The sequence below is a fragment of the Eschrichtius robustus genome, chromosome 21 (assembly GCF_028021215.1).
Source record: "Eschrichtius robustus isolate mEscRob2 chromosome 21, mEscRob2.pri, whole genome shotgun sequence".
Taxonomy (NCBI): domain Eukaryota; kingdom Metazoa; phylum Chordata; class Mammalia; order Artiodactyla; family Eschrichtiidae; genus Eschrichtius; species Eschrichtius robustus.
Window position 1 is genome coordinate 6,157,270 of NC_090844.1, and position 15,083 is coordinate 6,172,352.

Below are 15,083 nucleotides of genomic sequence, written 5' to 3' on the forward strand. Positions count from 1 at the left end.
GAATTATCTATTTTTATTTGGGAAAAAATTTTTTACATTTTACATTGTCTTACATAATAATTCCACATGTTATATAGGAGTAATGTTAGCTTATCTGATCAGTAAACCAGTATAAGGAGTATTTTCATTATTTCCTTTCTAGTTATTAAAATGTTTTTGAATTACTTTATGCTTTCTTATTTTAATTTTCATTTGTTATTAAATTCCAGTTACATGCATTATTATCAAACATACTTATCTGTGCTATTTTCATTAAAATTGTTGAGGATCCTGAGAGGACTCATATGTAGTCAGTTCTTCTTTATGTTACGTGGAAAATAGAAACTGAGTTATATTTCACGTTTATAATGTTTAGAATTGAAAGTGTTTGTAGATTTTACCTTAAAAATTGCTGTTTTAGGTGTGCTATAGTCTTAATGTATTTTTAATACTTGATCTATCAATTGTGAGTGAGGAAATGTCATCTGCATTACTCTTTGTCCATTTATGGTTAGGTAACTAGACGTGTTACCTAGATGTGTTATCTAGGATGATAATAGTAGTAGTAACCACAGCAACGACAGGAGAAACAATAGTAGTAGCAGTTCTATCAGTCAGGATCCAGTCAATTAGAATATACTAGTATTTTGGACAAAGGGGATTTATGTCAGGATTTGTTCAAAGAGAATGCTGAGGGAACCCAGAAAAAACTTCAGGAAGTAGATAACACCACTCAATGGGACAACAAAATGGAAGCAACCAGGAGCCTGGGAAGGAGTCCTGTGACCCTCAGGCCTCGGAGGAGGGGCATGCTGTGCAGCTGTGCCTGGCGCCTCTGCAGCTCTAAGGGGAGACCTTTCAGGGTCAGCCCTCAGATCTATGAAGAAGGGGCATCAGATTGCTGGCATCTGTTTGAGGACATGATGAAATTGGTCCTGGAGTGCCATGAGAAGGTGGACCCTGGGGCCGACCGTTTCTCCTGGATGCAACCTGTCATTGCTGTAGCAACAGTGACAGGAACAAAAATGAGGAAAGAAGTCCCTCCCCCTTCTCCAAGCTCTACATCCCCCTGTAGTGCCTGTCATTGAAGACAATCGGCAAAGGAGTCTGGGAAATGTGATTTGCACAGTCCTGGTCCCAGCATCACTGGAGAGCATAGTATCAAGGAAATTGGAACAAAGAGACATTGGGGGAAGTGACGCCACAGTGGGTGCAATGTTATAAAGGTTGAGCAGTCAGATTTTCTTTGATGTGCAGATGTTTCAAGTGATTATGTTGTAAACGCATTTGTAATTTCCTTGACAGAATTTTTTTAAGTATACATAGTTTAGATTTCTACTTTTTAAATACTTATTTATTTGGTTGTGCTCGTTGTTAGTTGCGGCAGGTGGGCTCCTTAGTTGCGGCTCCAGGGCTCCTTAGTTGCAGCAGGCGGGCTCCTTAGTTGTAGCAGCCAGGCTCCTTAGTTGTGGCATGCAAACTCTTAGTTGCGGCATGCATGTGGGATCTAGTTCCCTGACCAGGGATTGAACCCTGGCCCCCTGCATTGGGAGTGCAGAGTCTTATCCACTGCGGGAGTCTTATCCACTTACCTCCCCAGGGAAGTCCCTCCTTGACAGATTTTAAGTCGTCTAGGAAAACAATGTTCTAGGGCAAAATACAAAGAGAAGTATGGAACTGGGGATGAATTAAGTCACATTCGTTCAGGCAATGGGATCTGATGCTAATTGGGCCAGAAGGTGGTTAGGCACTGAAAAAGATGGAGAAGCAAAAGCAGGAGAGAAACAATATGTAAGACTGAAAAATATCACCAATTTTGCTGGAGTGTCTGAGAATTACTTACACATGCTGCATGTCCATGAATTAAACGCACACCATTCTGAAGGATAGTTATGGGAGTGGGTGGATGCCTCACACCTATTTAGGGCTTTCCTAGGAAGGCTACAACATGCTCTTGAGACAAGATATTTATCCTCTTCTGGGTTTTGGTTCTTACCATTGTGTCAAAGCCTGTAGCAGAGTTTTTTCAATCTCAGCACTACTGACATTTTGGGTCAGATAATTCTTTGTCTTGAAGGTCATTTCTGTCATTGTAGGATGTTTAGTAACATCCTTGGTCTCTATCCGCTAGGTGCCAGTAGCATCTTTCTGGTTGTCACAACCGAAAGTACCTCTAGACATTGCCAATTATGTGCCAGGGGCAAAAGCGTCTCCAGTTGAGAACTCTGGCTTATAGCGTCTAAATCCTCATGCAGGGTTTGTTTTTCTTCTAGCCATTTGGACCAATCCTTAGGGCTAAGGTTTGTCTGTAGGGTCATCAGGTGGTAGCTGACATTGAATGTACCCAGGAAACAGTTTGGGTTATGTGAATGCATCAGGAGCAGAGCCAGAGCGGATTTTTTTCCATTGCCCAGTATCAGTGCCCACTGTTTTATACTTTGAACTATAAGAGAGGGTGATGTAGGCTTTTCTGCATGACTGGACCTCCTCCAGATTTTTACCTGTCCCTGTAGTGGTGCCAGGCCTCAAAGGTACAGGAAAGGTATGGGGGTGGAAGCTGTGGTTACTCTGGAAGGCCACGTTCTGGGTGGAGAAATATAGCAGGTTCTTGTAAGTGAATTCTATCATGACATTCAAGCTTAATGAAAAGAAGACACAAGCTATTAGAAGTCAGATAAAGGGAGCAATAAAAGCAGAAGACAGGAACAGAATTGATATTTGTATTGTCTTTTAAGTCACATTTATTGAGATGTCTTACATAGCAGACATCTGAATTTTATTCATTAAAAATTAGCTCAATTCTATGAGATTTAAAAAGTGCATATAATTGTATAACCAACACCACAATCAATACATAGAACAGTTCTATTACCTACAAAATTCCCCTCACATCCTTTTGTGGTCAACGTCTCCTGTTCCTAGCTCCTGACAATGTCTTATCTTTCTGTCCCTATAGTTTGTCTTTTCTTCTTTCTTATTTATTTCTTCTTAAGTGAGTTTTGGTAGTTTGTTTCTTTAAAAGAATTTGCCTATTTTCATTGATCTTGTTGGATTTATGGACATACAGTTATGCCTAATAATGCCTGGTTATTCATCTTATATCTGTAGGATCTGATGTCCTTTCTTTCATGGCTGGCATTGGTAATCTGTGCTCTTTTTGTCTATCTCTCTCAGATCAGAGTGGTAAGACATTTACAAATTTTATTCATCTTTTCAAAGAACCAATTTTTGATTTCTTTTTTGTTCTCTATTGATTTTCTGTTTAATTTCTTTTATTATTTACATTAATCTCCTCCTTTTCTTGTTTTAGATTTAATTTGCTCTTCTTTGATGATATAAGCATTTGGATACTATACATTTATTTCAAAATGCTACTGGAGCTTTATTCCACACACTTTGTTATGTTGTACTTTTATTTTTACTCAATTCAAATGCTTATTCATTTTTATCCAGAAGCATGTTAATTTCCAAATGTATGGGAATTTTCTAAGTACTGAGTGTTGATTTCTGGTTTAATTCTATTAAGGTCACAGAGCGTATTTTATATGATTTGGATAATTTTATGTTTATCAAGACTTGTTTTGTGGCCCAGAATATGGTTTATATTGGTAAGTGCACACTTAGAAAGAATGTTTATTCTGCTGTTGTTGTGGGAAGTTTTTAAACAATATTAATTAGATTGTTTGTTGTTAGTATTGTCCAGGTCTTTTATATGCTTACTGAATTTTTGTCCTCTTATTTTATTGATTACTGAAAAAGAAATGATTTTTTATTGATATGTAATTGACATACAACATTATATTTCTGGTATACAACATAATGATTCAATATATGTATATATTGGGAAGTGATCACCACAATAAGTCTAATTAACATCCATCACAATGCATGACTACAAATTTTTTCCTTGTGATGAGAACTTTAAGATCTACTCTCTTATCAACTTATCTACTCTCTTATCAAGCATGCAGTACAGTATTATTAGCTATAGTCACCCATGCTGTACGTTACGTCCCTAGGACTTATTTATTTTATAACTGGAAGTTTGTACCTTTTGACTGTTTCACCCTTTTTACCCACCCCCAACCCCCGGACTCCAGTAACAACCAGTCTGTTCTCTGTATCTATGAGTTTGTTGTTTTCTTGGTTTGTTTTTTCTTTTGGATTCCACATATAAATGAGATCATACAGTATTTAACTTATTGCACGTAGCATAATGCCGTCAAGGTCCATCCATGTTGTCACAAATGGCAAGATTTCATTCTTTTTTATGGCTTAATGATATTTCATCATATATATAATGTGTATCACATTTTCCTTATTCATTCATCTATCAATGGACAAAGGTTTTTTTCCACGTCTTGATTATTGTGAATAATGCTGCAATGAACATGAGGGTGCAAATATATTTTTGAGTTAGTGTTTCTGTTTCCTTAAAATAAACCCCAGAAGCAGAATTATTGTATCATATGGTAGTTTTATTTTTAAAATAGTCTTTGCAGATGAAATAACCTTATATATAGAAAACCCTAAAAGACTCCATGAATAACTGTTAGAACTAATAAATGAATTAAGTAAAGTTTCAGGATACAAAATCAACATACAAAACTTAGTTGCATTTCTATATGTTAAAACTGAACTATCTGAAAAATTAAGAAACAATTTTATTTGTGATAACATCAAAAACAATAAAAGATTTAGGAGTAAATTTAACCAAAGAATTGAAACACCTATACACTGAAAATATAAGACAATAATGAAAGAAATTGAAGAAGACACAAATAAATGAAAAAATGTCCCAGAATAATTAATATTGTTAAAATATCCATGCTACTGAAAGCAATCTACAAATTTAGTGCAATACCCATCAAAATTCCAATGGCATTTTTCACAGAAAAAGAAAAAACAAGTTCTAAAGTTCATATAGAACCACAGCAGAACCTGAATAGCCAAAGCCATCAGCTAGAAGAACAAAGCTGGAGCATCACAACTTCCTAATTTCAAACTGTATTACAAAGCTATATTAATCAAAACGGCATGTTATTGGCATAAAACAAACACGTAGACCGATAGAGTAGAATCAAGAGCCTAGAAATAAACCTGCATATATATGGTCAACTAATATTTGACAAGGGAGTCAAGACTCCTCAATGGGGAAATGATAGTCTCTTTAATAAATGGTGTTGGGAAACATGCATTGAGCATATACATACACACAGAATGGAATATTGTTCAGTCATGAAAAAAAGAAGGAAATCCTATCATTTGCAGCAACATGGACGAACTTTGAGAACATATGCTAACTGAAGTAAGTCAGACAGAGAAAGACAAATACCATATGATCTCATTTATATGTGGAATCTAAAAAAAATCCAAACTCATAGAAACCGCAGGTAGATTGGTGTTTGCAGGGAGTGAGGTTGGGGTGAATGGGTGAAGGTGGTCAAAAGGTACAAGCTTCCAGCTGTAAGATGAATAAGTTCTGGAGATCTAATATACAGCCTGGTATATATAGTTAACAGTAAGTAATTTATTGTGTAACTGAAAGTTGATAAGAGAGTAGATCTTAAAAGTTTGCACCACACACACAAAAGTTCTAACTATCTGAGGTGATGGAAGTGTTAGATAACCTTATTGTGGTAACCATTTTGCGATAAATATGTATATTAAAAACTCGGGCAAAGGACCAGAATAGACGTTTTTCCAAAGAAGTCATACAAAAGGCTAATAGGTATGTGAAAAGTTGCTCAACGTTACTATTCATCAGGGAAATAAATGCAAGTCAAAACCACAGTGAGATACCATCCCACACCTGTTAGGATGGCTACTGTCAAAAGATAAAAGAGAAGAAGTGTTGGTGAGAATGTGGAAAAAAGGGAACCCGGAGGACTGGCTTTGAAAAGGGTATGAGAAGAAATTGTCTTTTATCTGGGTGTTGCTCTGTCCACATTCAGCTTGCTGGCGAAGTCTGGGAAATCCGATTATACAGGTTTCCTGTGATCTGCCCTTTTGATAGGGAGGGAGACCCCAGAAGCCTGCATGGAATGAAGTCGTGCATTTTCCAAGTGGGGAAGGCGAGTAGTGTCCCCAGATGAAGGGTGGAGGGCTGCCGGGCCAGGCAAAAACCGTAGGTAAGAAAAAAGTACCCCCACCCAACCTGGAGCTCATCCAGGCCGTATAGAAAGATGGAGACCAAACCATGACCAAGTGAGAATACATCATACGAATTCTTAAAATAGGTTTTGTGTTTGCAAGTTTTGTTTTTTTACTTATTGAAAACTCACTAAGAATCCCTGTGAGAACAAAGACAGAAAGAGAGGCAAGAGCAAAAGCGAACGAGAGAGTGAGAATAAAACATCCAAACAAACAAAAAGCTTAAGAAGGGCGTCAGTGCTCCTTGGGTGTAGTAGGGTCGACTTCAGGTACGTGCACCATGGGCAGACAGCATGGTCGGCCGTCCAAACATCTCCGAGCCTGGATTCCTGAGTCAATGCAGAATTCCTGGCAGGAGCCGTTTGGACGCTCACAGACTTCCTTGAAACCGGCCCCGCCTGCACAGAGAAGAGAGTTGTGGTAGCTATTTCCTGGTGTCCCTGAATTATTATTGAATTACATGGGAGGAGGAAGTATCTGGAAACAGTCTTTGTGGATTTTTCATTGTTATTTGATTTCTTAAAAATCTGCTTTCACACAAAGATTTGGATTTGGGGCATTGCTGTAAAATCTGGCAATATTGAGTGCATCTAAGTAACGAAAGGCTAGCCGTGGGCAGCCCTGCCCCCATGCCAGGGCACACACGCCGCCCCAGCTCTTCTGGGTCTTTCTCGATCCTTATTATCTCCTAACACCGATGACAGAGGTCAGTTTTTATTTAATATTAGTCTTGTACTGCTGGTTTTCCTAGAGTAGAAGAAACTTTTTAGAGATATCTCTCTTTCTATATGTGTGTGTGTATGTGTGTGTCTTTCAAAAGTGGAACTGAAATACAGATCCAAAAGATAATATACATCAAGGAAATTATTAGAGAGGATATTTTTCTGGGGGAAGGGAACAATATTCCTACATATGTAATATGCAAACAGTGCCCATGTCAGTATTTCTTGCATCCTGAGGCTGCACTCACTGCCTCTCTCCCTGGCTCTGGTCTTTGAGGTTGCAATCTGCTGCAGGAATCATTGCATACATTAAGATTCTTAAAAGCTAAACAAACATCCTTTTTAAAAGCATTGAATAGTATTTGACTTATGTCCTAATATATTAGTGTTTCGGGGGTGGGGTCATACACAATGAGGGGCTCAGTTTTGAAAGTGGCTTGATTCTGAGCCGTCCCTGTATGTCACAAAGTGTACCTTTCCCCTGACAACTTCCTAAGCTCTTTGCTGACATTAAAAGAGGTCTCAAAACCAACACTTTGAGATTTTCCTATTCTGGAACATAAAAGCCAATTCTTGAATAGCTTCAAATCAGTATAGGGCATTCATAGACATTCAACAAAAGTCCATTGAATTCTGCTGTAAGTCAAATGCATTAAATTGAATTTAACTCTTTACTGTTCACAAAGCAATCATTAATGGATATTTGTTAAGAATCCACTGAATGTGAGGCCCTTACTGGGAAGCAGGCATACAAAGATAAAAAGATATGATGGCCTTTGACTTCCAAGAAATCATAGGCCAGTAACCTTGGTTGCTAGACAGTACAGGGAAGAGTCAACTAGCCCTCAAAATAGAGCATTGGCACAAGGATGAGGGAGGAGGTTTCGTAAGCGAGAGCCAGAGAGAAATAAAGCATGGCTGAAAGAAAGACAAAAGAAGTATCGCAGGGGTTGAAAGCTTAAGACACTAAGCCTTGAAGGATCTGATGGTCAGAGCAGGCTTTGGAAGGAAACTCATGAGATCACATTAGTCCTAAGTGTTTGAGGCTGTCTATTTAAGGTTTTCATCTGTGTTTTTACCTGTAACCAGAATAGTAATATTCTGTGTGTGTGAATGCAGAATATAGTGAAATATATCCACTACCCCACACTCCGCAAGGAATTTGAGATGAATAACAGGGCCGGGATTAAGTAGGCTACCGCTCCTTATATGAGGACTGTCCCCATTCACGCATCTGTCTACCTTCCTACTTCTTCCCAACCCTTGAGACCCTGAATTCTCAGGAAAAGATAAGACAGTCCTCTTGATGTAGAGCAGTAAGTCACTCATCCCTCCTTAGATCTACATGTCCCGGAGATATACGTCTGTGCCTGTACCTGTGATCCACGTTCGCATGCAGAGTGAAGGGGGTGCACTCACTGCAGTGCCATCTTGACCCCTGTGTTTAAAGTTCTACTTTAGGAGAACAGATGTTGAAAAGGAAGAGGATAGCCCGAGGTTGGCATGGAGCCTTCAGGGGCATCATCAAGGCTGGGCGGCCAACCGTATTAAGGGGCAGCGGGTTGGAGGTCTCTCGGACTCAGAGCAGGCCTTTCAAGGAGACCCCCTCACCAATCCCTCTGCCCCTATAACTTTGGCATAGCTCTTGTATCAGTATCTTAGGATGCTAATTTTTGCTGAAAGTAGACGAGTTTTGGAGACCAAGATTTTGTAGAATAATGCCTCATTTTTTTGTTACCTAGATCTAGAAACTGCTAGTAAACTTGCCTAAATAATTCATCTTCAGTGCTGGAACAAAGAGGGTTTCAAGTGCTTGAAACGCCCTTGACTTCATGCCATCTAACTGAGAGCTGCTGTGGAGAGCTACTGAGTCAGGTGGCTGCAGGACTTCCCAGGTTTCCCACGAGACCGCTGCTCAGGGCAGAGGTGAGGCGGGTGTTGCTGTGAACACTGGGCCCCTGTAAGGCCTCAGGCACCCTACTCTTACCAGAGCTTCGGCAGAGTTTGTTTTGTTACCTGGTGGGGCTTGGCCCATAAAGAAGAGAATGGTAAGCAGGGGAACAGCAGTCCTCGTGGCTGGAGAGAGAAGGCTTGGCTTCATTTCCAAGAGGCAGAGAAAACTTCCGTCTGCGGCTCCCTGGCACCAGCGGAATGTCTTTGGCCGGATATCAAGTGCCTTCCTCTACCTCATTAGGGCACTTGTGGACAGAAGTGTTCTACGCACGCAGAATGGCCTTTGCAAGAAGGCTGAGAATCCTTGTTGGACGCTCAGTTCATTAGGGAGATGTGGGCGCACACTTCTGACCAGAAAACCCTGTTAAATGGGAACATAAGCTACAAACACTTTGGCCCCAGATAAAGCGTCCAAGCGAAGAGCTATCTATATTCAGTTACAAGGAGTCGGGCTGTGTACAGAAACCACTTGGTTTAGTTAGTAACTAGACGTTGTGTTAGTACTTCCCAGGCTTTGCTAGCCCTCCTTGTGATTAATCGCCCCACTCACTCCTGGTCCGAAAGCCCACAGTGCCCTGCTCAGGATGCACTAACCACACGTATGTTAGTTTGCTTAACAGACGCTTACCTCCCAATAAGGTGCAAGCTCCCTATTGTTAAGACCAGACTTTGCTCCTCAGGGCTGAGGAGGAAGTTGAATCCTGTTGTCATTTACTCTCAAAAGCGCATCAAGTGCATACAACACTGGCAGGGCAGTCAGACGCCTCTGAACGTGAAGGCAGGGGGTCTGGGTCTAAGTTCCAGCCTCTAGGCCTGCTCCTCAGCAGAGGTCCAGACATCGGCAGGAGGGCCATCCCCCTTGAATCTCAATAGCGCCCGTACAGATTTAGGTCTGTTGGGTCGCAATCAAGAGACTCTCGATCATTATGCATAAAAACAACTGGGAAAGTTGCTTCAAAATGCAGACACATCGACCCACTCCAGGCAGTGTTAGTTTGGTAGGGTGCCTACAAGTCTAGGTACGCCTTCTAATTCCTAGAAGTCTGCTTTTTTTTTTTTTAAAGGGAACGCTATTTATTTATTTATTTTGGCTGTGTTGGGTCTTCGTTTCTGTGCGAGGGCTTTCTCTAGTTGCGGCGAGCAGGGGCCACTCTTCATCGCGGTGCGCGGGCCTCTCACTGTCACGGCCTTTCTTGTTGCGGAGCACAAGCTCCAGACACACAGGCTCAGTAGTTGTGGCTCACGGGCCCAGTTGCTCCGCTGCATGTGGGATCCTCCCAGACCAGGGCTCGAACCCGTGTCCCCTGCATTGGCAGGCAGATTCTCAACCACTGTGCCACCAGGGAAGCCCAGAAGTCTGCATTTTTAACGAACTTCCCAGGAACCAATTCTGAAATGTATTCTGGAATACTCAATGGAAAATATCAACTTAGGTCACCTCTCAGCTTCTTTCTAGCTCTTATATTAGAGTATCTTAAGTGCTCTTGTCTTAGAATAAAACTCATGCTTGACTTTTATGACTGACAACAACATTTTGTGTGTGTGTGCGCGTGCACCTGCCTGTGTGCAGCACAGAAGGGTGAAGCTCACACCTTAATCTGTGCAAAATTAGATTCCAATTTTATAAAAACAACTCCGGAATTGGCCAGGACAACTAACTAAATAGACAGAGCAATCTATTTGGAAGAAGGCTGTTGCAGTAATAGACCCTAGATGAGGCTCCAGACTAAACCAATGTGAGTGTACAGAGAGAGAGGATGGAGAATGTTTGAGAGACGAAGTATAGGGCCATGATGACGTTTATAATGAAAGTGGGCACATGTGAGTAATCCAGTAAGTTTAACCTGAGTGCCTAAGTAAATGGTAACAGCGCTTACCTGGAAATGGTGCTGCACTGAGAGGCGCGGGGGGGTGGTGACCCTCAGCCTGAGCAAGCGAGCTGGTCGGGGAGTTCTAGAACCACTCGTTGGCCTATGCCGCCCCCTGCTGGTCGAGAAACAGCTGTCACTGACACCTTCCTGTACCCCGCCTCTGAGATACACAGCAGCCAGCTGTCTGGACCCCCAGGGTTCTGGAGGAAGAGCTGGCAGAGGGCATGCAGGTGTGAGGGCTGAGAAGAGGCTGGGGCTTCCTGTGGGTGTAGCTGGGGCTTGCGCTCCGGCTGTGGGTATGTGGTCCTGCATTCCTCGCCTGCAGTTCCCGGGGTAGAACTTCTGAAATCAGTGGGTGTGGAGGGGTAGGGAGGCTCAGGACCAAAGTCCCCCTGTCTCTGTCCCTTAGGACATCCCTGTGAGATTTGTCCTCCGGGGTTTGTGCCAGAGTTCCCAAGGTCACCTGTGTCCTCCTCCTCCTTGTTTTTGTATTCTCTTTTCCTGCTACGTTCTGCCTTACTTTCTTTTCTCTTTGCACAGACCCTTGGACTCTGAAGCCAAAATATCCCATGAGGCCAGAAATTAGTACCTGGCCAGTCATACAGGAGAGTCTGTACTCTAATCTCCCATTACCTTAAGGTTTATTTTTATTATCATTAATAGTGGTGGTATTATTATTATCTTTATGATGGCCCTCAATTTTTGTTGTCATTGTTAGTCATTATTTATTAGTATTTTATTGGTAGCATTCATTATTTTATTAGTATTTATTAGTAACACTATTCATCTTTTTTTCTTATTATGGATGATTTTGTGGTCAATTTATAGAACGTGAGGGCTTCTTGCAACACTTAGACAAATCCGCGGGTGGTGGACAGGCATGTCGGCACCTCTGTGCCGTCCAGTTTAGTAACAGAATTTCTGGGGCCAATGAGGGGACTGAGAATGTTTCCAGAGGCGCAGATGGTCCTAGAATGCCCTAACTGCACCTCAATTTTTGGCAGTGTTGGCTTTCTGGTTCTGAGCTGAGATAGAAAATACCTGCAGGGACAGGTGGTGACACTTTCTAGAAAGCCAAGAGCAGTATTTCCCCCTAGTGGACTTAGAAAAAATGTATAGAGGATTAGTTCAAGATGGCAGAGTAGAAGGATGTGCGCTTACTCCCTCGTGCAAGAGCACCGGAATCACAACTACCTGCTGAACAGTCCTCAACAGGAAGACACTGGAAGTCACCAAATAAGATACCCCACATCCAAAGACAAAGGAGAAGCCACAATGAGATGGTAGGAGGGGCACAATCACAGTAAAATCAAATCCCATAACTGCTGGGTGGGTGACTCACAAACTGGAGAACACTTATACCACAGAAGTCCACCCACTGGAGTGAAGGTTCTGAGCCCCATGTCAGGCTTCCCAACCTGGGGGTCCGGTAACGGGATGAGGAATTCCTAGAGAATCAGACTTTGAAGCCTAGTGGAAATTGATTGCAGGACTTTGACAGGACTGGGGGAAACAGAGACTCCACTCTTGGAGGGCACACACAAAGTAGTGTGTGCATCAGGACCCAGGGGAAGGAGCAGTGACCCCAGGGGAGACTGAACCAGATCTACCTGCTAGTGTTGGAGGGTCTCCTGCAGAGGCGGGGGGGTGGCTGTGGCTCACCGTGTGGGCGGGGACACTGGCAGCAGAAGTTCTGGGAAGTACTCCTTGGTGTGAGCCCTCCTGGAGTCCGCCATTAGCCCCACCAAAGGGCCTGTAGGCTCCAGTGCTGGGTCACCTCAGGCCAAACAACCAACAGGAAGCAAACTCAGCCCCACCCATCAGCAGACAAGCAGATTAAAGTTTTACTGAGCTCTGCCCACCAGAGCAACACCCAGCTCTACCCACACTAGTTCCTCCCATCAGGAAGCTTGTACAAGCCTCTTAGATAGCCTCATCCACCAGAGGGCAAACAGCAGAAGCAAGAAGAACTACAGTCCTGCAGCCTGTGGAATGAAAACCACATTCACAGAAAGACAGACAAAATTAAAAGACAGAGCACTATGTACCAAAAGAAGGAACAAGATTAAACCCCAGAAAAACAACTAAATGAAGTGGAGATAGGCAACCTTCCAGAAAAAGAATTCAGAATAATGATGGTGAAGATGATCCTGGATCTTGCAAAAAGAGTGGAAGCAAAGATTGAGAAGATGCAAGAAATGATTAACAAAGACCTAGAAGAATTAAAGAACAAACACCTGGAAGAATTAAACAACAAACAAACAGATGAACAATACAATAACTGGAATGAAAAATATACAAGAAGGAATTGATAGCAGAATAACTGAGGCAGAAGAACGGATAAGTGACCTGGAAGACAGAATGGTGGAATTCACTGCCACAGAAGAGAATAAAGAAAAAAGAATGAAAAGAAATGAAGACAGCCTAAGAGACCTCTGGGACAACATTAAACACACCAACATTCGCATTATAGGGGTCCCAGAAGAAGAGAGAGAGAAAGGACCTGAGAAAATATTTGACAAGATTATAGTTGAAAACTTTCCTAACATGGGAAAGGAAATAGCCACCCAAATCCAGGAAGCTCAGAGAGTCCCAGGCAGGATAAACCCAAGGAGAAACACGCTGAGACACATAGTAATCAAACTGACAAAGATTAAAGAAAAATTATTAAAAGCAACAAGGGAAAAACAACAAATAACGTTCAAGGGAACTCCCATAAGGTTAACAGCTGATTTCTCAGCAGAAACTCTACAGTCCAGAAGGGAGTGGCATGATATACTTAAAGTGATGAAAGGGAAGAGCTTACAATCAAGATTACTCTACCCCGCAAGGATCTCATTCAGATTTGATGGAGAAATCAAAAGCTTTACAGACAAGCAAAAGCTAAGAGAATTCAGCACCACCAAACCAGCTCTACAACTGATGCTTAAGGACCTTCTCTAAGTGGGAAACACAAGAGAAGAAAAGGGCCTACAAAAACAAACCCAAAACAATTAAGAAAATGGTCATAGGAACATACATACCAATAATTACCTTAAACATGAATGGATTAAATGCTCCAACCAAAAGACACAGGCTCACTGAACAGATACAAAAACAAGACCTGTATATGTGCTGTCTACAAGAGACCCACTTCAGACCTAGGGACACATACAGACTGAAAGTGAGGGGATGGAAAAAGATATTCCATGCAAATGGAAATCAAAAGAAAGCTGGAGTAGCAACACTCATATCAGATAAAATAGACTTTAAAATAAAGAATGTTACAAGAGACAAGGAAGGACACTACATAATGATCAAGGGATCAATCCAAGAAGATATAACAATTATAAATATATATGCACCCAACATAGGAGCACCTCAATACATAAGGCAACTGCTAACAGCTATAAAAGAAGAAATCGACAGTAACACAAAAATAGTGGGGGACTTTAACACCTCACTTACACCAATGGACAGATCATCCAGACAGAAAATTAATAAGGAAACACAAGCTTTAAATGACACAATTGACCAGATAGATTTAATTGATATTTATAGGACATTCCATCTGAAAACAGCAGATTACACTTTCTTCTCCTTACTATGCCATCTGTATCTCCTCATCCCTTAAGGCAATGTGTGTTCTACTGTCCATCTCTTTGGAGTTACGATTTTTCAGCATGGTAAAATGTACATAAACTTACCATTTTAATCATTTATGGTCATACAGTTCAGGGACCTCAAGTACATTTACACTGTGGTGCAACCGTCACCACCATTCATCTCCAGAACTTTTTTCAGCTTCTCCAGGCAAAGAAGACAAGAATGCACATCCACAGTCAGCGTTCAGATGTCAGACATGAAGCCCCCAGCACTGCCCAGACCTCGCCTGCTGTCGGTCCTTCTCTTTCTGGGCACCTTGAAGTCCAGGCCCCTCCATTTGCATCTACACTGTCCAAGGTCATCATCTGGCCAGCAAGGGCAGAAGGGACTGGCCGCACCAGTTTCCCAGTTGCCAGGTGGACTGAAAACTTCCTGCAGTTGCTTGGGCGAGCGAACCACATTCTCCATGCCTTCAAGGTTGGCACCGGCCTTTCCTGGGCACCCGTGGGAACTGAGAACATTCTAGAGGCTCAGGGGGGGATAAGATGACCTCTGTGCACCTCTGTTTCCAGCAGTGGTGGTTCCTGGGTTCCTGATCTGAGAAGAAAATTCTGAAGATGCTGGGGGCAAGGATGCCATCTCCAGCCTCTCAAGGAGGGCAAGAGTAGTTCCTGGGCCCCCAGAGTAACCTTGACAATGTCGCTGTGGTGGGCAAGCATACCCTCCCTGACTTCCTGGGCGACACAGGTGTTTCTGGGCCCTCAATAGGACTCATCAGTTGTCCTATAGGCTCAGGTGGCCCATGGACATGCTCTTCAAA

At 42.1% G+C, this 15,083-nt stretch overlaps 1 protein-coding gene and 1 long non-coding RNA gene across 2 annotated transcripts in view; one reads left to right on the top strand and one right to left on the bottom strand.

Annotated features, from left to right (window-relative positions):
- LOC137756013 (uncharacterized) overlaps positions 1–15,083 on the top strand; it is a 158,864-nt gene that overhangs the window by 44,203 nt on the left and 99,578 nt on the right. The window lies entirely within an intron of this gene.
- DEFB108B (defensin beta 108B) lies at positions 6,367–8,249 on the bottom strand. The gene is made up of 2 exons (XM_068532101.1): positions 8,231–8,249; positions 6,367–6,530 (listed from the first exon to the last, which is right to left on the bottom strand). Exons 1-2 carry the CDS (start codon positions 8,247–8,249, stop codon positions 6,367–6,369), a joined length of 183 nt encoding a protein of 60 aa, XP_068388202.1.